General features: G+C 34.2%; 1 protein-coding gene across 2 annotated transcripts; it reads left to right on the forward strand.

Moving 5' to 3' along the window:
- Positions 1-240: 240 nt before the first annotated feature.
- Positions 241-23,992, forward strand: LOC133330164 (large ribosomal subunit protein uL6). Of its 2 annotated transcripts, XM_061538634.1 has the most exons (4): positions 241-317; positions 636-886; positions 945-1,272; positions 23,953-23,992. In XM_061538634.1, the coding sequence occupies exons 2-4, from the start codon at positions 646-648 to the stop codon at positions 23,978-23,980; spliced, it is 597 nt and encodes a 198-aa protein (XP_061394618.1). In that variant the 5' UTR covers positions 241-317; positions 636-645; the 3' UTR covers positions 23,981-23,992. The 2 variants fall into 2 exon arrangements, with proteins under 2 accessions (XP_061394618.1, XP_061394619.1); XM_061538635.1 differs by lacking the exon at positions 23,953-23,992 and having other exon boundaries at positions 945-1,276.
- Positions 23,993-26,375: the final 2,383 nt, after the last annotated feature.

Consider the following 26,375-nt stretch of genomic DNA (forward strand, 5'->3'; position numbering starts at 1 on the left):
ACAACCACAAGGAAATGATAACTTCAACGCTTGAAGTTGATGTGCGATACACTTCGGATTTAAATATTTTCTTAACTTTTGGCGTGTGTTAACGCGATAACAAAAAACGCGTAACGCGATCATTGAGTGGATCTTGAAGAATTTAAAAAATAACAGCCGTCTACTGGGACGAACAATTTCATAAATTTGAGCTTTTTGCTATGTCACTTCAACGTATGGCAACAACCGCACTTTTTATACCAGGTGGCAACTACTACAAAACAAACGTCAAAAAATACCTTTTTTCTGTCCGCCTTTTTCCGGTCGGTCCTAAAACTGTAAGTTCGTGTTTTTTGTGAATGAAAATTTTGTTGTTTTTAATCGGAAACCATGGGCAAATAAATGAAACGAATATGTGAAATCTTTGTAATATATTTGCCAAATAATATGAAAACTTAAATATTTCTAAGAATGGATTAATACTAAGAGTATATTTTAATATTTTACTAAGAACCCTCGAAAACTTTTGTAAACATTAGTTTGGTCATGGATCCGATGTTTCTCAATAATACATTAACAATGAGTTATCGTATGCAGTTTGAAGTTCCATAAAATAAATAAAAAATGTGAACCTATATTTTTTTAAATTTTTGTAGTGTTATCAACATGAGGACTATTAACTCCAATCAGTGCGTTAAGATCCCCAAGAATATCAAGGCATCCGTCAAGGCCCGTGTTGTCACCATCTCGGGCCCCAGAGGTACCCTTAAACGTAGCTTTAAGCACTTGGCTTTGGATATGTACATGGTAAACAAACGTACCCTCAAAGTTGAAAAATGGTTTGGAGCTAAAAAAGAATTGGCTGCCGTCCGTACCGTTTGCAGTCATATTGAAAACATGATTAAAGGTATGTTTCTACAGTAGTTTCCAGAGTTTGTATAATAATTTTTTTGAAATCTTTTTAGGTGTTACTGTTGGATTCCAATACAAGATGCGTGCTGTGTACGCTCATTTCCCCATTAACTGCGTCACATCTGAAGGCAATACTGTCATTGAGATTCGTAATTTCTTGGGAGAAAAATACATCCGTCGCGTTCAAATGGCCCCTGGAGTAACAGTTGTTAATTCCACTGCTCAAAAGGACGAACTTATTGTCGAAGGTAACGACATTGAGGCTGTATCGGGATCTGCAGCTCTTATTCAACAATCAACCACTGTCAAGAACAAGGATATCCGTAAGTTCTTGGACGGTTTGTACGTTTCTGAGAAGACTACAGTTGTCAAGGAGGAAGTCTAAGATCCTTCACCTGTTTTATTAAAAAAATAAAATAAGCTTTTTCAAGCTACACAAAGGATGTATTTCTTCATTCTATAAAAATTCGAGCTTGTGCGGGTGATATTTTTTTGAATTAAAAATATATATAAAACTAGGTGCGCTGGTAAATTTTTAGGTTTATTTTTGTTTACTCAACGTTACTTTCGGCTAAGAACAGGACGTTCTTGGGTAATAAATTCATGGGCTGAATGACTTTTAAAAAATAAATTTGATGACGATTTAGAGAGTGTAAATATGATGTCGCATGTGCATATGTAGGCATGTTCTGACATTCACTTCAACGGTAGAAGTAAATCGAATACACGTTGAGCATTTCTGTAACACACTCCACCTTTTTTGAAGTGAGTTCTTTGCACTTACATTTTCTTAGTGAGAGTTGGGTGCATTCAAGTTTATATTGGGTTGGGTGTACATGTTTATATTTATCATGGCATAATTATGGAAAGTAGTGTCATTTGAGAAATTGATAATGAACCCTTTTCAATTTAAGAGGACCCCCCCATTCTCGGTGTCAAAAAATTTTTTTTTTTATTTAATTCGAATCTACTCTAATTCTAGAATGTCCCTAAAAATTTTCAGGTGAAAATACCAAGAACTCTTGAAGATTTATTGTGTCAGCATCAAGTGACGGCAAGAGTGATTCTCAAACTTTAAACGCATTTTTCTCGAAGCAGTGTTTTACGAATGGTGGGCACGATAACTCAAAAACTAATAATCCAATCGGTTCCAAATTTTGACACGTTTCTCTGGAAGTGTTGTTGTACAACAAACGATACAACAACCACATTGAAATTTGTTGTTGTATGTTATACTAGTGTCAACGTCATTGGACAGAAAAGTGTAAACATACAAACAAATTATATGTATTTATTTTGAAAATGAAATATTTTCGAATCCTCAAAATAAAATTTGAAAAACATAAATGAAAATCTATCAAATTTATATTTCTATCGCTTCCACATCTTTTCTTATAATTGAGCCAATGCCACTTATATGTGTAACACATATCAAAATGCAGGGAATTGCGAGTTACTCCATGAAGAAAGATTTGCTTCCTCAAACTTTCCCAGCAGGCAGATTGAGTAAATTGAATACGAGAGCACATTTAATAATAAACAATTTCAAAATGTATGCGCTCCAAATTTTCTGTTGGGTGATTTTTAAAAACATAATTTGTCAAATGCATATTGACACTAGTATTACGTTGGAATCAAATCAGCTGGGATTTGCTGTTACCTTTTTGGTCTGTTCCCGTACTGCAATGATCTACTAGATTTTACTATTTTCTTCGATATCATAAAGGAAAATTTGTTATCGTAGTAAAAAGTAGTAGATTCTTGCAGTGCGGGAACAGACCATTTATAATTGTACCATGAGCTCTCGTATGAACTAGGATAAACACAATCGGTGAAGATCTTCTTTATTTTTTAACTTAGTTTGTGGTCCAGTGAGGAGTTGTCATGCCAGCCATAAAAAATAAGGATTTTTCTTTAATTACAAAAAAAAAAAAAAAAAAACAAAGCAATAACAAAATGTTTTTGTAAATTATTTTTCTTCTCTTTTAGATCTTCAAATATATAGTATGTGCCATGGTACAATAATACAAGGTAGGGCAGCTTGAGGTGAATAACAAAAAAGCAACTATGCACGTGTGGCCTCTTCTGCCAAAAATAAAATATATGTACGCACCAAGTGTTTGTGTTTATTTGACATTTTTTCAACACAAAACTAAAAACGAGAATTATGAATGAAAGGTTATGATTTCTTCCCAAAATACAGTAGGGAATACCATAAAATGTTTGTTTCATCCATAACAAAGTAATTACTTCCAGACGAACGTGTTAAAAACTTTATTTTCATTTCAATTAAACTTGAATATTTCTTAATTTATTTGACATTGTATTCAAAACAATACACATACATACAGCCACCTTGAGAAAAAATTGTAATCAGTTGGTAGCTGTGCCCTACCTTGTAATAATTATACCATGTGTTAGAACCTCAGAATCTGGCAAGTCAATACTTTACAGAAGTCTACTGAAAATCGCCAATAATTAATATTCCGTCGGAGCAATTTCTTTTCTAGCAATTGAAATTATAAATATCAAGTATATATAAGTAAGCCGGAAATAATTTAACATTTCCTAACACCAATAAGGTCGCCACCACTTTTTGAAACATCAAATTTTTTTTGAAATATTTATTTATTCTATGTTGTTTCCTCAACCGTTTTGTTGATTTTTATAATAAAACAAATTTCTTTATTTTGTGTTTGAGATCAGTTGGGTTACTCTGTATTGCGTTGCGAAAGCAAGTGCGATGCGAAAGCTAAATGCGTTAAGAGTACAATTTGATACTCTGTATCGCTCACGCAAACGCATTCGCAAACTAAATCAAAAATAGGTCAACACTGTCGCCACAAAGTAAACAATAACGAAGAATGACAAAAGGAAACGCCAAAAAATTGTAAATGAAAACATATTTTTGTGTGGTACGAGTGTTAAAAAAAAAACAAAAATGATGAGCGAATTAAAAAAAGCAATTTTAAGAGATCGATCAAATATACGCCCATTTGACATGTTCCGAGAGTTTTTGAATTCCCATACTTTTTTAAATTCCCAAGTTGTGCAAAATGGTGTGCTCAATTTCGAGCGAAAGTGCGACTCGAAAGCATAGCTGTGTTCAATAAAAAAAAACATATGTTTCATTGGAATTTGTAATTTGTTTAACAACAAAATTAAGAAAAAATATGCCCGCTGGCTTATTAATTGCCCTGGTTTCTACCAGAAAAAGTCTAATGATACTGGAACGTGTTAAAATAAGCATTTATGGATATTTTGAGAGAAGTTAGTCCTTTCATACACAAGTACCATTCCCGAAAGCCTGCAGCTAGCAGCTACCTTAAGATTCCTGGCTGTTGGTGGATTTCAGAGGGTAGTGGCAAATGATTTCAAAATAAGTGTTGATCGCACAACAATGTGCAAAATATTGTGGAGAGTAATGAATGTCCTGGAAGACAAAGTGTGTGCAAACTGTGGACAGCTGCAGACCAGGAGGAACCCTTTTTTATTTTCTTTAATTTTACTATAAAAACTAATGTAAATACAGTATTTTTTAAATAAATATTGTAAAAACACGTTAAATATTACTTCAGCGTTCTTTTTCAACTTGTACGTGCTCAGAAAAACACGTACGATCTCATTTCGTTTTCAATCCACAAGGCAATATGTGCTCGAATTATATTCCCAATATTTTTTTGGGAATTCGGAATGGAGCACACCAAATTTGGGAAAATGTTTCACATTCGAGCAAACTCGAAATGCAGCACATGGGCGTTACTCTCCCTAAGTGACCACGGGTATGAAAATAGAAGCACGAATCATGAGACAAACGTTTTCAAATATTAAATTTTTATAGATTTATACAAAATGTTCGTCTCAATAAAGATGCGGTTATGTATTTATTAAACGCTATTAAAAATGACCTCGTCGTTCCAAATAGATCCACAGCAATTACAATACCAATAACAGTGGCCGTTGCTTTGAAATTGCTTAGACAAGGTGGTTATCAACACCAACCTGTAAATATGCACACATATTCACAAATTTTTATAAAAAAAATACTTTTTCCAACCAGCGACATCTCTTACAGGAGGTCCATTTGAATTGAGGTCATCAGCCAGTTTTGTCCAAAATTGTTGGCGCATTTGAACTCTCCAACCGTCCCTTTGCCAAATCAAAGTGATACACCATAAAATCTACTAAAGTTAGGAACTGACGTTTCTGAGTCTGCAATTGTAACTTTTTTGCCTTCCACCTAAAATAATTTACAATTTATATATAAATAAAACCTTTAATTGAGCTTACTTATATGTTTCGCTTACTTTGCGTTTGCTATTTTGTTAACGCAAGATATTTGCGCTTAACGAACGAGTTTGACATGCGTTTTCGTATTACAGAGTGCGGTGATGCCACATTTGCGTAAATTAATCTCATCACACCAGATGGAAAGGCTTAGGAAGTGGGAGCGTAGGGTTTTGGCTACTTGTGTAGGCCTAAGTGCGCTCACATATAGCCAGGACGGAACTATCAGACGGCATTCTAATAGAGCCATCTATGATAGGGCAGGAGGTGAGAGAATTGACAGGGTCCTGATTACAGGTGCACTGGAATTCTTGAGTAGGAGTGACGGACTGCAAAATAGGGCGGTGGAGGATGCCTTGCGTTGCGACCTAGACGCAGAAGGTCTTAGAAGATGCCGGTACCTACCCCCGGGTGCCCTGTCGCAGCTGTTACAAGAAGATATGCTGTACATCGACGGTGAGCTGCTGTACTACCACCGACGAAGGAATACATATAACCTCGAGGATATTGTATATAATAATGCACAGTAGTTGATCACATTGGAACTTTGTCTTCCATTGCACAATGTGGTCAGCCTGTGTACTGTAAATATTGTAAATATGTATATAGTAGTTTGTATTTTTTAGTTTTAAGTATCTAGTATTAAGTTTTTAGTTTTAAGATATAAAATAAGTAAGCCCATTTTTTAATATTGGATTTTTCGGGACAATTTTTTTTATGTTTTCCTTTTGGAGTTTTAGTGTATTTGTACTAGTGGTTAACCCACAGTAAAACTTTGTATATTTTAGTTGTAAGTAGCGAGTAGCCACATAATATAAGAATTTAGTACAGTAAGCCATTTCTGTAGTTTGTAAGATTATATACCAAATAAATATGGCCATAGGCAAAAATTGAAATTGAATTTGCGTAAAGTAGATGCGAAAGGAGATACGATAACGAATTAGAGAGTACCAATTACGCGATGCGTTACAATTTTTCTCACGCATCGCAATACAGAGTAACCCCCCAGGAATTGTGCTGCCTATGATTTTTCAATATTTCACAATTAATTAAAATTGCATCTTTCGGGTGAACTACAAAAATTGTTGACATTAAACACAAAGAAGGTAACGAGAATCGCTTACTTATAAACTATATAAACATGATAAACTTCACTATCGCCTTCTGATGTAACTATTGCAATGAGACAATGTAATAAACCACACAGTGGCTCAAAAAAGAACTATAATTACTTATTCGTAGTCTGTGACTGATTTGGCTTTGATATTGATTGTGATCTGAAATTTTCATCCCACATTACGAACATTTGCTCAAACGTTAATTTTTGCCTCAAGAGATTTTACAAATGTCAACAATTTTTTACCATTCCACATAAAATACAAACACTCTAGCACTGATAATGCCCATTTACATAGGTTATGCCGCTCTCTCATTCGTTGTTCGACCCTTAATTATGAAGTAATTACTTAGTTCCCCATACAAAATTCTCTGACCGAACACCGACTTTTGTACATTGTTCAATTCGAATCACTCTCTGAATAACCAAGAAATTTGTCCCATCCCTAAGTCTGCTTTTCCACAGGCAAATTTTTATTTGGCAAATACTGAGTTTGTAGGTGAGAGGGGTGCGAGGAAGAAAAACAAAAATTTGCCTGTTCAGAATTTGTCGCACACGCAAATTCTGCTTTGCTCTGTTCGTTGAAAACAATTTTGTTGACATTTCCTTTTGAACCTATTCGCTTTACTGACACACAGCCGGCTTTTGTTTACAAACCTGTTGCTTTAATTTGTGCAAGTGAAATTTAATGTTTAATTTTTGCAATTTATATAATAAAATATATAAAAAATAAATAAAATATTGTTACGAATATAACTTTAGATTTAAGTTAATTCAGATGAATTCCGTTAATTTAAGAATTTGAATTGTAACGTAAATTTCTACTACGCAGTTTATTCGAATAACTTCACAACAACAACTACTGTATAGATTTTTCTACATCCTTCCATTTCCTCTTTCATTGCCTATTTTTTTGTTGACGTACAATTCTTGTTAAACGTCATCATTGATGATCGCTTAATTCCTCTTTCTTTGTTACCCCCTCGCCTGTATATGTATATGTGTTGTTCCCTGTAGGGAAATGAACCAATTTTAAACTAACTTTAAACTAATTTTAAAATAGTCACTACTAGTCCATTTATCGATTATTTTTCTTTGGACCAACTGACTATTTTTACATGGCGATGATCGCGGTAGTAGTCAGTAACTTTTCAACTGGTTACAAACTAGTTATTTTTGACCGATTTATAGTTAGACTAAAAAAAATTCAGATAGTCATCGGTCTAAAAGAGATTAATTTGTATGTAGAATTTTCGAAATGACTATTAGTTGGTTTATGTTAATATAACTATTAACTAACTTAACATGGCTAATTTGTAATTATACCAATACTACAATATTTGAATCTATGAAATAACGTTAGACAATATACAATTTCAGTTTAGAATTCAATATATTTGATTATAAATAGTTGGAAAATTACATACATAGATGGAAATACATAAAATATGTCAACTAAATAATTCATCACAGAAAATTAATATAATTAATATAAATGACTGACTTATAGTTGTTTTTTTGTATGTATATGTTGTGAAAGTGACGTTTTTTAATAATATGCAATGTTTTTTGGAGCTCTTTCTCTAGATCCACTGGAAGTGATCGCAGAGCGTCCATAAGGCACTCGAAAACATTTTGGAAATATTTTAGGTAGGCTGATGAACATCTGAAATATAGTGAAATTAAAATTCGAACTAGAATAGTTGGTTTTAATTTATATAATAAATTACTTACTTAAATTAATGCTGAGGTGTTTCACTGATTCTGGCGGGGACTCCATGTTTTTATTGGATGACTTTGTTATAAACTTTACAAATATTCTGTATATGCGCTACAAATTAAAAAAATAAATGTATATATATTTACAGATTCTTCTCTTTGCTTTTTACATAATTTTCTACGATATTGTTTTATATTATTAAAACACTTACCAATTCATTTTTAATTTCACACTTAAAGAGCACAAATACAATTAATTACGATTTACACGTCTTCACTCTCCGAACTTACAAACAGAATGATTTTTCTTCATCTTTGCATTCGGTGTTGTTGTGTGGAATGCAATTCTAACGGTTTCTTGTTTTGCGTGTGTTATGTTTTTGATGACATGAACATATTTTTGGTTTCAATGTGGTTGAGTCTTAGATGACTTTCTAGCTAATTTATAATAAGTTGAATAATAATTTCTTTATAACTAAACATTTTGTAAACTAGTTGATTGAAGTCCTACAGGGTTGTTATCGATTACACAGACCGATATATCGTCTTCTTTGCTTTGATACCTCATTCGCGTGGTATTGATGTGCTTACAGCTGTATTTGGCACTTGTGAATGAATTTACATAGTTCGTGAAAAGTTTCTGTGGAGAAACATCTGAGTAACGCAGGTAAGTCAGAAAATTTTGTGAATATTTTGTAATTTTTCCTTGCTGCATTGAATTTTTTACAGATTAAGATTTGGTGCTGTTCAGTGTCGGGAGTGTTGCATGCGTCACACAAGTTCGTGTTCACCGTGTTTATGATTTGCATGTAAGTTTTGCCATACGTGTGCCCAGTGAATAATCTGTTGATTAATTTTATTTCTGCAGCTTGCATGTTTGACCCAGCAAACCAGTGACGAGTAGGTGGTACAGGGAAAAATTGAGAGAAGTATGTGCCTTTTGTAGCTGAGATGTTGTGGTAATTTTCTTTCCATTCATTCCATAGATGCTGGTAAATTGATGAGCAGCCGTCTTTTATGGCCAGTTCCGTATTGATGATTGCCCCTGCATTAACAGCATGTTTTGCGAAGCAGTCAGCACGTTCATTAGCCGGAATCCCTATATGAGAAGCAGTCCAAATGATTGTGAGTAGTATTATATTTGAGTTGTTTATTATACCCTACACAACTATGTTGTCAGGGTATTATAGCTTTGTGCAGCCCCAAAAGTTTGTAACGCCGCGAAATATTGGTCCTAGACCCACCTTTAAGTATACCGATCGTCATATCTCGACTAGCTGAGTCGATCTAGACATGTGTGTCCGTCCGTCCGTCTGTCCATTATAATTTGTAAACACGATACAGGCCACAGTTATGGACCGATCTTCACGAAATTTTGCATGTAGGATGGGTTCTGGCCAATGAAGACCCCTATTGTTTTTGGGAAAGATCGGTTAATATTTAGGGGATGAAATGGACCAAATACTAAATTTTTGTCGGTTTTTCTGGTCGCTCCAGAGGCCGCAACAATGGTCCGAACATCGTGAAATTTTGCATGGAGAAGCGGATCGGGCCAAAGAATAAGCATGCCTGTTTGGAGAAATATCGGTCAATATTTAGCGGGTCAAATGGACCCTGACTTTTGTGTGAAAAATGACAACATTTGTATTTTATGGCGTAAATATTTACCCCTGAAGGACATATACCCGAGAAGTTGATATTATATCCAAGAGGAGTGGTTGACCTTTAAATTAAGACCAATTATATTGTTGTATGTGCTCGGATGTGGGAGTTACCCCTAAATATTTACAGGTATCTCCGTATTCGTATATTATTTAGTAACCCATTATCTCTCTGGAGAGCGGAACTATAGCGCTGATCGCTTTGAAATGTTACATGAGGTTCCGGGTATGGTCAAGAACAACGCCTATCATTTTCGGTGATGATAAGATAATAATTTTGGAATGAAGTGGACCGAAAATATAATTTTTTTTTCAAATGAAAGCCGAACATCACAACACAACCCACGGTGAAGGGAATCTGGACAATAGCTGTATTGAATACTCGTAATATTCGAAAAATATGTCAGTGTGAGGAAGAGGTGCTATTTACCTCTAATCGGGCAAGAGGGTGCAAATATCACGAAATATTGCCCAGTCTCGAAATAAACATCCGCAGAAAATTTGAGTTCCGTGGTAGTTGTGTAGGGTATCGTATGGTCGACCCCGTCCGACTATACTGCTCCGCTCACTGGTTTTTTGAAGTATGTTGTTTGCCAGATAGTTCTGAGTGTTGTTGTTTTTTTAGTATTAGGCACGCATTCTTACTATCCGTTAGAATAGCAACTTTATTTATTCCGTCCTCTAACATAATATCTATTGCCTTGTTTATGGCATGTAGTTCACCCATAAGTGAAGATGTTTTCTCCTCAATTTTGAAGAGAAAGTTTTGGTTGTTTGTTATGTTGCATACCGCACATCCTGTGACATAACTGGAAACCGAGGCATCTGTAGCCCAAATGGAGTAACCTGAGAGTTGTTAGTTGTGGATTTTTTCTTGGAGAATTCCTCTGAAATATTCATTGGGTTGTGAGTTTTTTGGCGCATTGAACAAATTCATAGAAAAATTGATCTTTTTTGTGGGACTTTGGGTCTCATTGACCACAATTCTATCAAAAATGTGTTTGAATTTTAGATAGATTAAACCCAAACTGTTCTTTTTGTTAGGATTGATTGTAATGCTGTTGTAAAACTGTACGTTGTGACATTTGATTTTGACTAACTCTTTGGCAGCAAGGTATTGGGAGCGTTGTTCTGGTGGCAGCATTAATGCTAGAGCATAAATTATGTGAACAGGTGTTGAAGGTGTTAGACCAAGACTCCTTCTTAGCATTTGGTTTTGAAAGGATGTGAGTTTTTTATTTATATATTTTGGCATATGTGCCATTGATGAAATACAATATTCTGTTTTGGAAAAAAGAAGCGAATTGCATAAGTTTATTGCAATGTTAGGCAGTAAACCCTGTTTCCCACTATTGACCATTTTCAGAGCATTCATTGTCGTGTTGCAGGATGATATGACTTCATCATAATGTTCTTTAAGAGAAAGATTATTTTTAATGTGTCTTCCTAAGAATTTGATACTGTTAACAGATTTAATTGTTGTGCCTTGCAAGGAAATGACTGGTATTTTTTTGGACCTTTGGCTAGATACATGGTAACCGTTTTGTCTGAGTTGTATCTTAAATTCAGTCGTGATAGCAACTGATGGAATTCCATGGCTTTTAGTTGAAGGTTTTTATTGGCAGACTCAAAGTCTTTTTGTGCTGATAGGAGAATAAAATCGTCCGCAAATTGGAACAAATATGTACTGTTATTACATATTCCATGTAGGCCAAGAGTATAAATATTGAAAAGAAGAGGGCTTAAACAACTGCCTTGAGGTAGTCCATTGTAGATTTCTATTGACTCTTTTCCCATAACTAAGATTCTTCGGCTCAGGAAGTTGATTATCCACTCAGTGATTTCGTTCGGACAATTTATTTCGCATAGAATTTTTTTCAGGATTTCGATTCTGACACAGTCATATGCTTTTTCTACGTCTAATGAAAGAACAATGACTTTCTCTCCTTTACTTTTGTGATAGTTTATCGTGTACAGTAGACTATTGATGCACATTGAGGACGACAGATGTTTCCTGTATGCATAGGTATTGTGAGGTAAAATGTTATTTTCATCAATAATTTTTTGCAGAAGTTCTTTAACCATTAGATTTGTGATTTTAAAGGGTACCGATATGAGCGCTATTTGTCTGAAGTTTGTAAAAATTTCCAGGTCTTTGCCTTTTTTTGGTATAGGTACAATTTTGATTTTCCTCCAATCTTCATTAATTTCGCATTTTTGCCATACAGAGTTTATTGCATCAAAAAGATTTGCCTTCGCAGAATCCGGTAGATGATTTATCATTTCGTAGGTGATGCCATCGAGACCTGCAGCTGAGGGTCTTTTTTTGTTGTTTAAAACTGATAAAAACGAATCCATTGTCAGATTGGAGCGAGTGCCTCGAGATGAAAAAGTAAAATTGGTTGGTGTATTATCAGAGACTTGATCTCTGAGGTGAGATAGAAACTGTTTGTTGTTGTTTTGAGACCATTTATTATTGCTGTTTGAGGATAAGCTCTTCTTACACCCTCGTACAAATTGAAAAAGTGATTTGGAACTTGGTTCTTTATTTAGGTTTTGTACTTTGCTTTCAAAAGAGTGTTTTTTTGCAAATTTAACTGCATTTTTGAAATTTTTAATTCTTTGAATTAAAATTTTTGCATTGGAATCGTTGTTATCTAAATCGAAGATTTTTGTGCCGCGAGTTGTAGTCTGTATTGTTTTTCAACATAAGGATCCCACCAGGTTTTTGGAGTAGCATTATTATCTGCCAAGCAGTTGTTTTTTTTATTGTGTATGTTGGATTTTTTGATTTCCGCTATAATGGTTTTAAGATTTTTCCAATGAATGGGTAAGGTTGAATTTGTAAAGGAAAGATCCAGAACCGATCCCCTCAAATCGTTAATGCTTTTCTTGAAGGTATAGACACCGGAAGTTTGAGGGGTCAAATATTTCTTTGATAATTTTTCCACGCTGTGAAACAAATGTATCACCATACGCTGAATGTCGGGCATTAAAATCACCACATATAAAAGTATTTGGTTGGTTGTCCAAAAATGATACCAGTTTAATGAGTTCAGATCTTATTGTCGCGCATTTGACCGAATGAGGAAAATAAGTAGACACTAGGGTTAGATTATTTGATAAATTGGTCGTTTGACAAATGATAATATCGAGAGAAGTTTCAAATGGATTTTTTTTGTATTTTATATTGTTTTTAAAAAGAATGGCTACGCCACCATAGTTATCACTTCTTTTTTTGATTCGATTTTGTAGTTATTAATAGAGGTAAGGTTTTGACTTTCGTCTATGTTAAATATTTCACTCAGGAAACATATTTCTATTTTTATTTTTTTAAGATAGAATTCAAGACAGTTTTTGTTTTTTGGCAAACTTTGTACATTATATTGTAATAAGATCATGTTGAAATGGTATTGTTTTATTTTTGTTTTTACTTTTTAGGTTGCGTGTTATTTGGGTCTATACTGTTGGTTTCCAGACATGGGCTGTCTGTTACTGATGGCAGTAACGATTGCTATTTCAGATACTTTGGAGAAATTTGCTTGTTCGAAGATGGGTTTAGACGGAGCTAATTGGAGAGGACTGGCAACGGCATGATGTGCGTAAATTCGAGGAGACGCAGTTTTGCTATATTTTGTTTTTGTAACTCTCCTATTTATTTCATCATGAACAGTTCTTTTTGGTGCTTTGTTTTTACTGATTAAAGGAAATGCATTGTTGTATTGATCTTCAGAGAGAATTTGGTAGTAATTCTGTGTTTCTGGATATTTACGAATGACTTCACTTCTTGAGAGATTGGTGAGAGCCATTATACTATTTATGTTTTCTTCCGTTTTCCATTTTGGGCAAAGTTTCTGGTCAGTTGCACAGTGATCAGTACCATTACAAAGAACACATCGCGGTGGACCGCATTCATCTTTGCATGATGTTGTTGATCGACAGTCGTGACATTTTGGTGTTTTGCATTGAATGGGACATATTATTAGTTTTCCGCACGTTAAGCACCTTTTTGTTGACCTGCAACGGTCACCTATGTGACCTAGGCGCACGCAGTTTAAACACTGACGAGAACGACGTACATACAGCTCTGGGGAAATTTTTGTACCACACATAAGTATTTCAGTGGGTATACCATCGTATATGATGCCGATTTTTATTGTTTCCGTATATTCAGTTTTGTTTTCTTCATTTCTCCGTGTAAAGCGATAGACAGACACTACATCCATATCATTGTTAGCTTCAATTTGCTGCTTAATTGTGATCGCAGAAATACTTTTGGGCACATTCCTAATAATGTAAAAACGTTGCACAAATCTTTCTGGAATGAAAGCTTTGAGGCCAATTTTGTTTAGATCTCGGTTTGTCGCAAAAGTGTTTGCTGTATTTGCATTATTAAAAGTTAGCCGGAAAGTGTTGTAACCAATATTTTTACAGGCATAATCAGTGATGTTAATTTCTTAAAATCTGGCATAAAGTTGTAATTCGCAATTTTTTCTTCTTGTATTGATTGGTATTTCTGATGACACCAATACAAAGAAAGGGCCAGGATGATATTGAGGATATAAAATGGTTCCTTCATTTAAAGAATTATAAATATGTTCATTTTCTGATTGAGTGATTGATGGCGGTTCTGAGTTTGTGTTGGTGATTTGATTTCTAACCGGAGTTCCATTACAGTTTTTGAAAGTTTTTGTTTCATTTACAATACTGCGAGCTCTTCTTTTATTTTGTTCCCCCAATGGAGGAGGTGGAGCGGGCGGTGGAGGAGTTTCACCAACTCCCCCCATCTTTATGATTTTTAGATTGTTTAAATAATTTTGTTAAAAAAAAGAAAAAAACAAAAGAGAGAAGACTATTTTGTTTGTGTGTTGTTTTGATATATTTGTTTGTTGTTGTTGTTTCCGTAAACACAGAGAGGTAATAAGCGACCAGCGCGAGTAGTCTAATGTCAACAGATGTTGATGAGCGACTGGTTGTATGTGTTTGTTGCATTTGTAGATTGTTCGTAATCTAGGTAGCTTCGGTAGCGACAGGCGAGGCTCATATAAATAGGGGAAATGGAAAGGCAGTCAGTCAGTTGTGAATCAGATCGCGAATTGAAACCGTCGAGTAAAGTAAAGTGCAAAGTAAAGTTGTGTGAATAAAATCATTGTAATAATGGTAATCCGAAAGAACCCGCGTTTTATTTGGTACGAGCTGTATTGGAAAATAAAACAACGTCTACACGGGATTAAGTAAAATCCAAGAACGTAACAATATTAAAAAAAAAAAAATCTTTAAAATGCAAACACTTTTGACTTTTATTTTCTTTCTTTTGTATTTTGATTCGCAAATTTGGCAAAGAAACATTTGCTAATGGAAAAGCAAACGAAAATTTCAAAAGAGAAAACAAAAAATTTGCCAAATAAAAATCTGCCTGTGGAAAAGCAGACTAACAATTGAGAGTACATATTTATCGAAAATAAATTAATTTTGACAGCATGAAAATATTTATATATGGTCTCTTCCCGTACTGCAAGAATATACGAGTTTTTACTATTTTTTTTCGATATCATAAAGGAAAAAAGTGTATTTTTTTCTACATAATGCTATATACATTTCTTTCCCCTTTGTTGTAATTAGCGTACAAAATAAGAAACAAATGTGGGGAAAAATTCTCCGAATTTTTATATGTGACATTTGAATTGAGAAAATAAGAAAATGTATTAAAAACAACAAAAATTTCAGAAAAAATGGTAAACATGAATAAAAAATAAATAACTATGGGTTCTTCCTATATTCAGGAGAAAAGGAATAATTTTTTCTATTTAAATTCATTACCTATGAATTAAAAAAAAAAACACACACAAATAAGTTAAGATTTCTGTGTAAAATGAGAAACAACAAATTTTAAAAAGAAAATTCTGATGACATGAATAAAGAATAGTGTTGTATGAACGGGTTAATTACAGCCTGTTTTTGTAAAATTCCAAACGAACGAATTCGAGTGACTTACGACCAAACTCCTTGGTTTTGAAAAATATGTCATTTATTTTTGTTTTGAATCAGAAAACCTTTATAAACATAAATAAAGGTTTGGTCGTATGTCACTTGAATTCGTTCGTTTGGAATTTTACAAAAACAGGCTGTTAATGTAGGTAATTCTGAGAGCGAACTACGTTGTTTGAATGTTCGTCAGAACATGGTGTTAAGTCCGCACTATAGGGACTTGGGTGGATGACAGGTATAGATGCAGTGAGAGGCTCTCCTAGAAAATCCAATACACGATAGTACTCAGGAGCCGTAAATAAAATATGTAAATAGAAATAAATAAAACACGATAGTTTTTTTAGTAAAATGGTTTGTCGACCAATGCCGAGTATTTATTTATTGGTAACGATATTACCTTCATGTACAACGATATGTACGCAGCTTACAAATTAATCCAACTCACAACATTATGTGTGGCCAGTCAGTAACGACGAAAGTACTCAAGTAATACGTAATAATAACAATGTTTGTTGACATATAGATGCCTTAAGGTGGCGCAAACTCAAAAATGTAAACAAAGGCCGTTGAAATCTGTCAGTCTCATACAATTACAAGGATGTAATAAAGAGGAGTGAACAGATTTCAACGGCTATTGCCTTTCAAATCAAAGGCTAACTATTTAACTATTTTAAATAGCAATTCTTGCTTAAACATTTGCCGCCTCCCTTGAAACATCCATATGTTTTAACAAATACAATAAATTATAAAAAACGGCATAGTGCATGGTTAGCAAAACCTTTTACATTTTTTCAAATATTTTTTCCATCATTCTTTTTTTTTTACTTTTTTCAAATAACAATCTTACTTGCTAACGAAAGGGCCATTAGGGACCCCGCATTGGTGTTTTGCATTGAATGGGACATATTATTAGTTTTCCGCACGTTAAGCACCTTTTTGTTGACCTGCAACGGTCACCTATGTGACCTAGGCGCACGCAGTTTAAACACTGACGAGAACGACGTACATACAGCTCTGGGGAAATTTTTGTACCACACATAAGTATTTCAGTGGGTATACCATCGTATATGATGCCGATTTTTATTGTTTCCGTATATTCAGTTTTGTTTTCTTCATTTCTCCGTGTAAAGCGATAGACAGACACTACATCCATATCATTGTTAGCTTCAATTTGCTGCTTAATTGTGATCGCAGAAATACTTTTGGGCACATTCCTAATAATGTAAAAACGTTGCACAAATCTTTCTGGAATGAAAGCTTTGAGGCCAATTTTGTTTAGATCTCGGTTTGTCGCAAAAGTGTTTGCTGTATTTGCATTATTAAAAGTTAGCCGGAAAGTGTTGTAACCAATATTTTTACAGGCATAATCAGTGATGTTAATTTCTTAAAATCTGGCATAAAGTTGTAATTCGCAATTTTTTCTTCTTGTATTGATTGGTATTTCTGATGACACCAATACAAAGAAAGGGCCAGGATGATATTGAGGATATAAAATGGTTCCTTCATTTAAAGAATTATAAATATGTTCATTTTCTGATTGAGTGATTGATGGCGGTTCTGAGTTTGTGTTGGTGATTTGATTTCTAACCGGAGTTCCATTACAGTTTTTGAAAGTTTTTGTTTCATTTACAATACTGCGAGCTCTTCTTTTATTTTGTTCCCCCAATGGAGGAGGTGGAGCGGGCGGTGGAGGAGTTTCACCAACTCCCCCCATCTTTATGATTTTTAGATTGTTTAAATAATTTTGTTAAAAAAAAAGAAAAAAACAAAAGAGAGAAGACTATTTTGTTTGTGTGTTGTTTTGATATATTTGTTTGTTGTTGTTTCCGTATACACAGAGAGGTAATAAGCGACCAGCGCGAGTAGTCTAATGTCAACAGATGTTGATGAGCGACTGGTTGTATGTGTTTGTTGCATTTGTAGATTGTTCGTAATCTAGGTAGCTTCGGTAGCGACAGGCGAGGCTCATATAAATAGGGGAAATGGAAAGGCAGTCAGTCAGTTGTGAATCAGATCGCGAATTGAAACCGTCGAGTAAAGTAAAGTGCAAAGTAAAGTTGTGTGAATAAAATCATTGTAATAATGGTAATCCGAAAGAACCCGCGTTTTATTTGGTACGAGCTGTATTGGAAAATAAAACAACGTCTACACGGGATTAAGTAAAATCCAAGAACGTAACAATATTAAAAAAAAATCTTTAAAATGCAAACACTTTTGACTTTTATTTTCTTTCTTTTGTATTTTGATTCGCAAATTTGGCAAAGAAAAATTTGCTAATGGAAAAGCAAACGAAAATTTCAAAAGAGAAAACAAAAAATTTGCCAAATAAAAATCTGCCTGTGGAAAAGCAGACTAACAATTGAGAGTACATATTTATCGAAAATAAATTAATTTTGACAGCATGAAAATATTTATATATGGTCTCTTCCCGTACTGCAAGAATATACGAGTTTTTACTATTTTTTTCGATATCATAAAGGAAAAAAGTGTATTTTTTTCTACATAATGCTATATACATTTCTTTCCCCTTTGTTGTAATTAGCGTACAAAATAAGAAACAAATGTGGGGAAAAATTCTCCAAATTTTTATATGTGACATTTGAATTGAGAAAATAAGAAAATGTATTAAAAACAACAAAAATTTCAGAAAAAATGGTAAACATGAATAAAAAATAAATAACTATGGGTTCTTCCTATATTCAGGAGAAAAGGAATAATTTTTTCTATTTAAATTCATTACCTATGAATTAAAAAAAAACACACACAAATAAGTTAAGATTTCTGTGTAAAATGAGAAACAACAAATTTTAAAAAGAAAATTCTGATGACATGAATAAAGAATAGTGTTGTATGAACGGGTTAATTACAGCCTGTTTTTGTAAAATTCCAAACGAACGAATTCGAGTGACTTACGACCAAACTCCTTGGTTTTGAAAAATATGTCATTTATTTTTGTTTTGAATCAGAAAACCTTTATAAACATAAATAAAGGTTTGGTCGTATGTCACTTGAATTCGTTCGTTTGGAATTTTACAAAAACAGGCTGTTAATGTAGGTAATTCTGAGAGCGAACTACGTTGTTTGAATGTTCGTCAGAACATGGTGTTAAGTCCGCACTATAGGGACTTGGGTGGATGGCAGGTATAGATGCAGTGAGAGGCTCTCCTAGAAAATCCAGTACACGATAGTACTCAGGAGCCGTAAATAAAATATGTAAATAGAAATAAATAAAACACGATAGTTTTTTTAGTAAAATGGTTTGTCGACCAATGCCGAGTATTTATTTATTGGTAACGATATTACCTTGATGTACAACGATATGTACGCAGCTTACAATTTAAGCCAAGTCACAACAATATGTGTGGCCAGTCAGTAACGACGAAAGTACTCAAGTAATACGTAATAATAACAATGTTTGTTGACATATAGATGCCTTAAGGTGGCGCAAACTCAAAAATGTAAACAAAGGCCGTTGAAATCTGTCAGTCTCATACAATTACAAGGATGTAATAAAGAGGAGTGAACAGATTTCAACGGCTATTGCCTTTCAAATCAAAGGCTAACTATTTAACTATTTTAAATAGCAATTCTTGCTTAAACATTTGCCGCCTCCCTTGAAACATCCATATGTTTTAACAAATACAATAAATTATAAAAAACGGCATAGTGCATGGTGAGCAAAACCTTTTACATTTTTTCAAATATTTTTTCCATCATTCTTTTTTTTTACTTTTTTCAAATAACAATCTTACTTGCTAACGAAAGGGCCATTAGGGACCCCACGATTACATAGATCATGAAGGATCTATTGTACGAAAGGGCCATTAGGGACCCCGCGGTTGTGTGAGGGCAGAAAGGACCTGTAGTACGAAAGGGCCATTAGGGACCCCGCGAAACGATAGAGCTATTAGGGACCCCGCGGAACGAAAGGGCCATTAGGGACCCCGCGATATGTGAGCCAAATTGTGTGTTGTTTATTGAGGGCCGCCTTACAACGATTTCGTACGATTTACGAAAAACAATTATTTTATATGACCAGTAATTATCCAGCCAAATATTGTATTTTGAGCGAGCAGCGATCCAGACGAAAGTCGAAAACTATGATTTTGTATGATTTTTGGATACAAGTCTGCTCCTATCAAAATATCTACTGGACGAGATTCAAAGAATTGAGGATCCGCCAAAACTATATTTGACAAAACCGATTTAAGGTCCGAAGTAACCGAACAGGTTGGAAGATTTCCCGATATGGAATCTACTACTAATGCTGACGTTTCCAAACTGTGAGACCTATTACGACAACTACCCACTTTAAATGAACATATTTTTCGACAAGTTGTGGCAACCGTACTATTTACTCCACGAATTGTCGAAATTGTGGGTTTAACCGGTAATTTCAATTTCTTCTGAAGCCGTTCAGAAATGAAGGACGACTCGGAAGCCGGATCTATTAACGCTCAAGCAGGAAAACAAGCACCATGATTAACAATATTGACCATGGCTGTTCCCAATAGAACTGCTTTGTTTTGCGTGGCGTGAAATGTTTGTCGAATAGCAATGTGCGATGCGGGTGGATCAATCATAGTGGAGGAGGACGAACAATTATTCAAACTTCGGGGTCGAAAGGTAGGAGCCGAAGACGATAGATTGGAATTTGTGGGAGTCACCATCTGACTCGGAGTGCTCACTATAGAGCTATCTCTGTGCAATAGAGTATGATGTCTCTGATTGCACTTTCGGCAAGTACGACTGTTACAATTTTTGACTTCGTGTCCCCTACGAAGACAATTTACACACAAACGATGCCTCTTGACTAATTTAAATCTATCGGCAGGTGTACAATTTAAAAACCGATAGCAATAATATAGTGTATGTTGCTCTGAACAAAGAACGCAACAAGAATCAGAGGACGAACGAGGAGTAGAAGTTGCACATGGAGATGAAAAGGAACTTTTTCTTTTCTTCGATTTTGACACAGTGTTAACATTTCTCATTTCATGCAAACACAGAAGAGTACGAATTCTCTCTGTCAAGAATGCATCTAACTCTTTCCAAGATGAAAGAGACGATTTGGATTTTACACTTTGCTCCCATAAAGCGTGTGTCAATTTGGGTAATTTTTGCAAACAAATAAATACCACAATCGGATCCCAATTTTCCGTTGGTATGTTATAAATTGCCATTGCGGAAAGACAACTATTAATTCCGCGTTGAAGTGACTTAAGTCCTGAACTACTTTCCTGATCCAGCACAGGAAGGCCAAACAACATTTTCAAATGGCTATGGACAATAAGCCGTGGATTATCATACGTGGAATTCAAGGCATTCCACGCAGGTTCAAAACTCCGATGAGTTAGAGGAAATTTCGAGACGATTTCTCGAGCCTCACCACTAGTTTTACTCACCAGATGACATAGACGCTCAATGTCTGTCAGTCGGGAGTTATTAATATAAACCGCACTAAATAAATCTCTGAATGTGGGCCAATCAATAATATTTCCACTGAAAATTTCGATACTGCAGGGAGGAATCGCAAGATTATGAAGGTTATCTCTTTTTGCAGGCTCTACGACAAAGCTTTGGCATATTCTAGTTTTCTCAATATTCATTATTGTGGAGCTAGATGCCTGTGTTCCCACATCACATGAAGTGTGGGACGAAGAGCTCACGTTTTTAACGGTGGCATCTACCGAGAGGTTTTCCGAAGAAATTTTGTCGGGATTTTCCGTTAACGACTCTACCGAACTCCTATGAGAAGAGTTAAGAGGCAATTTATTCAAACTCCTTAACTTAGATAACATTCTTTTTATAACCGAAGAACAACGCATATATTCTTTAAACGAAACCTCATATTTACTATATAGCATATCAAGCTCTTCAGGATTTTCAATGTGGGAGAGACAATTATTAAAAGTTTCCTCGACCGATTTCCACAATTTTTTAATTTCTTCACTTCTAACCTCAAGATCATATATATCCAATTCTTCTTCCTTCAATGCACCGAAGTGTGCAGTGAATCTCACAATAGAGGTGGAAGCACGGATAAATAAATTCATAGGGGTGAAAGCCATTTTTATCAAATTAACAAAAAATATGAAATAATTCTAAGTTCAAACAAAAAGGCCAGTGGAGAATAAAAGACAAAAGATATGTCGAAATCAACTGAAATTTACACAAAAACGATAAAAACTTTCAAAAAGTTAAATAATAATTCAAAAAATATGTCAAAATTAACAATTTTTTTTTTTTAAATTAACGACTCTAAAACCAAAAAGCTAATTAGATTATATAAATTTGAATAAAATATATCTAGATATCAATAAATCTCACGGGAATTGCTTTAAGTTTTAAATACAATGGTGAAAATACACAAACATCGAGGATAACTTTGGAGAAAATCCACAAAAACAACTATCAATTATAGCTGACAGTCAACAAACTAACTACCAATTGTAGCGTATAAATTATTAAATCAAATAAAGAAGCTACCGAATGTAGCGTTTTTATAATAAAATTGCTATAAAATGCAAAAAATTATTAATATTTACACAAAATCGATATGCAACGATCTGCCAAATATACACCCTACACAATACAAAAGTCCAAACGACCGATTGTAGGGCATAAAAATATTCACAACAAATATTAAAATCAAAAAAAAAAAAATAAATAATATGCAACTATATGCACAATGAAACAAAAATAAGTTATAAAAATCGAATAAATTATTAATAGGCAACAATATGCTAAATAAGCACCCTACACTATACAAAAGTCCAATTGACCGATTGTAGGGTGCGCTGGATTTTAAAATGTCCAAAATTATGTAAATATTATTCCCTGACACAAATATTATATTTACCATAAAATATAATATTATGTGTCACTGTCCTAATATACCAGCCGGGGACTGTGTAATAATACAGTGGCCGGAGACCGTGCAATAAAACGGACACAACAGAAAAGGGAATTAGCGAAAATGCAGTATGTATGCTTACATGCGTGTGTGTATTTATTCTCATACAAGCGACTGGCTGACCAACTAGCCAGAACAACAAAGCGACGATGCTGGAGTATGTAACAATACGTACGAATAGGCTGTAAACGTACGTATGTCACACGCGTATATATGAAAATATTATTGTGTATTTTTGTAAACGAAAATATTCAAAGCAATATGATCGAGATGTAACAATAGAAAATAAGTTCTTCCACTAATTTTACAACAACAAATTATGGAATGTGAACGATAATTTCTCTACGAATTTAGAGAAAAACAAAAAGTAACCAAATATAAAGAAGAAGAATTATTACTTTTTGTTTTGTTTTTAATATTCCCGTATGGTTGTCCGCGAATGGACTTTGACCGATCGTCAACAAAAGGAGGGAATCCGTGACGCGTTGTAATGACGGCCACACAAACAAACGAAACACTTTATTTTTTATTGTAATTGCTCACTTGCACTATACGTACCAAGATAAATATATTTAGGTTTAGGTGGACTGTATATAATTCCAATTCCAGCTGCAAAATCCGGATCGATTGGACCAAATGTTAAGTCCGCACTATAGGGACTTGGTGGTTGGCAGGTACAGTGCAATAGTGTTGTCTCCCAATAGAGTCAGTACGCCCAATGCGTACTCGTGAGCAACAATAAAGATATGTAAATAAAAATAAATAAAATACGGTAGTTTTAGAAAAGGTTCGACCAATGCCGATATTTATTGTTGGTAAACGATATTACCTTTAGCACAACGATATGTGCGCTGCTTAGAATTTAAGCCTAAGTGTTCACAACAATATGTGTGGCCAGTAGAAAGGTTACAACGAGAGTTAAACAAGTAATACAAATAACAATGTTGTTGACACAAAGATGCCTAAAGGTGGCGCAAACTTAAAATGTAAACAAAAGTCCGTTGAAATCTGTCAGCCTCATACTATTACAAGGATGTAATAATGAGGAGTAGACAGATTTCAACGGCTACGCCCTTTCAAATTAAAGGCAAACTATTTAACTATTTTAAACAGCCATTCTTGCTTAAACACATGATATTACGTAGTTGTTTTCATAGTGTTTTAAAATACGTTTATGGAAAACACTGCAATCGTAACTATAATTTTTATGAAAGAGTTTCTTGGATGTTCTTTTGATGACTACTTCCATGTTCCATGCTTATATTTTTTCTTTAAAACTATGAAATATGGTATACCCAAATATATTGCTTATAATTTCCGACATTTGCATTCTATTTTTGAACGCTTTGATATTGATATGATATATATTTGACTATAAAAATCTTATTGCATTATATTTAAAAAAAAATCAAGACTGCGAATAAAAACAACTTGGTGGGTAATGTGGACCAGTAAGTTAAAAGGTGGGTTGTGGATTGGTTGTGATAAATTTCAATTTATTGCAATCTTGGGTAGCAATGATACATGGTAACCGTTTTGTCTGAGTTGTATCTTAAATTCAGTCGTGATAGCAACTGATAGAATTCCATGGCTTTTAGTTGTGGTTTTTATTGGCAGACTCCAAGTCTTTTTGTGCTGATAGGAGAATAAAATCATCCGCAAATTGGAACAAATATGTACTGTTATTACATATTCCATGTAGGCCAAGAGTATAAATATTGAAAAGAAGAGGGCTTAAACAACTGCCTTGAGGTAGTCCATTGTAGATTTCTATTGACTCTTTTCCCATAACTAAGATTCTTCGGCTCAGGAAGTTGATTATCCACTCAGTGATTTCGTTCGGACAATTTATCTCGCATAGAATTTTTATCAGGATTTCGATTCTGACACAGTCATATGCTTTTTCTACGTCTAATGAAAGAACAATGACTTTCTCTCCTTTACTTTTGTGATAGTTTATCGTGTACAGTAGACTATTGATGCACATTGAGGACGACAGATGTTTCCTGTATGCATAGGTATTGTGAGGTAAAATGTTATTTTCATCAATAATTTTTTGCAGAAGTTCTTTAACCATTAGATTTGTGATTTTAAAGGGTACCGATATGAGCGCTATTGGTCTGAAGTTTGTAAAAATTTCCAGGTCTTTGCCTTTTTTTGGTATATGTACAATTTTGATTTTCCTCCAATCTTCATTAATTTCGCATTTTTGCCATACAGAGTTTATTGCATCAAAAAGATTTGCCTTCGCAGAATCCGGTAGATGATTTATCATTTCGTAGGTGATGCCATCGAGACCTGCAGCTGAGGGTCTTTTTTTGTTGTTTAAAACTGATAAAAACGAATCCATTGTCAGATTGGAGCGAGTGCCTCGAGATGAAAAAGTAAAATTGGTTGGTGTATTATCAGAGACTTGATCTCTGAGGTGAGATAGAAACTGTTTGTTGTTGTTTTGAGACCATTTATTATTGCTGTTTGAGGATAAGCTCTTCTTACACCCTCGTACAAATTGAAAAAGTGATTTGGAACTTGGTTCTTTATTTAGGTTTTGTACTTTGCTTTCAAAAGAGTGTTTTTTGGCAAATTTAACTGCATTTTTGAAATTTTTAATTCTTTGAATTAAAATTTTTGCATTGGAATCGTTGTTATCTAAATCGAAGATTTTTGTGCCGCGAGTTGTAGTCTGTATTGTTTTTCAACATAAGGATCCCACCAGGTTTTTGGAGTCGCATTATCCTTTATTGTGTATGTGGATTTTTTGATTTCCGCTGGTTTTAAGATTTTTCCAATGAATGGGTAAGGTTGAATTTGTAAAGGAAAGATCCAGAACCGATCCCCTCAAATCGTTAATGCTTTTCTTGAAGGTATAGCTGCCGTCATTTAGACACCGGAAGTTTGAGGGGTCAAAGATTTCTTTGATAATTTTTCCACGCTGTGAAACAAATGTATCACCATACGCTGAATGTCGGGCATTAAAATCACCACATATAAAAGTATTTGATTGGTTGTCCAAAAATGATACCAGTTTAATGAGCTCAGATCTTATTGTCGCGCATTTGACCGAATGAGGAAAATAAGTAGACACTAGGGTTAGATTATTTGATAAATTGGTCGTTTGACAAATGATAATATCGAGAGAAGTTTCGAATGGAATTTTTTTGTATTTTATATTGTTTTTAAAAAGAATGGCTACGCCACCATAGTTATCACTTCTTTTTTGATTCGATTTTGTAGTTATTAATAGAGGTAAGGTTTTGACTTTCGTCTATGTTAAATATTTCACTCAGGAAACATATTTCTATTTTTATTTTTTTAAGATAGAATTCAAGACAGTTTTTGTTTTTTGGCAAACTTTGTACATTATATTGTAATAAGATCATGTTGAAATGGTATTGTTTTATTTTTGTTTTTACTTTTTAGGTTGCGTGTTATTTGGGTCTATACTGTTGGTTTCCAGACATGGGCTGTCTGTTACTGATGGCAGTAACGATTGCTGAAATTTTCTTAGGATATTTAGACCTTCGGTGCTGTTAAGTGAGGTAAGTACTTTCGACATTTCATTAGCAAAATTTGAAAGCATTCTTTCTATTTCAGATACTTTGGAGAAATTTGCTTGTTCGAAGATGGGTTTAGACGGAGCTAATTGGAGAGGACTGGCAACGGCATGATGTGCGTAAATTCGAGGAGACGCAATTTTGCTATATTTTGTTTTTGTAACTCTCCTATTTATTTCATCATGAACAGTTCTTTTTGGTGCTTTGTTTTTACTGATTAAGGAAATGCATTGTTGTATTGA

This window comes from Musca vetustissima, unplaced genomic scaffold (genome assembly GCF_032173495.1).
Source record: "Musca vetustissima isolate MV318-11 ecotype Yass unplaced genomic scaffold, APGP_CSIRO_Mvet_v1 utg10898, whole genome shotgun sequence".
Lineage (NCBI taxonomy): Eukaryota > Metazoa > Arthropoda > Insecta > Diptera > Muscidae > Musca > Musca vetustissima.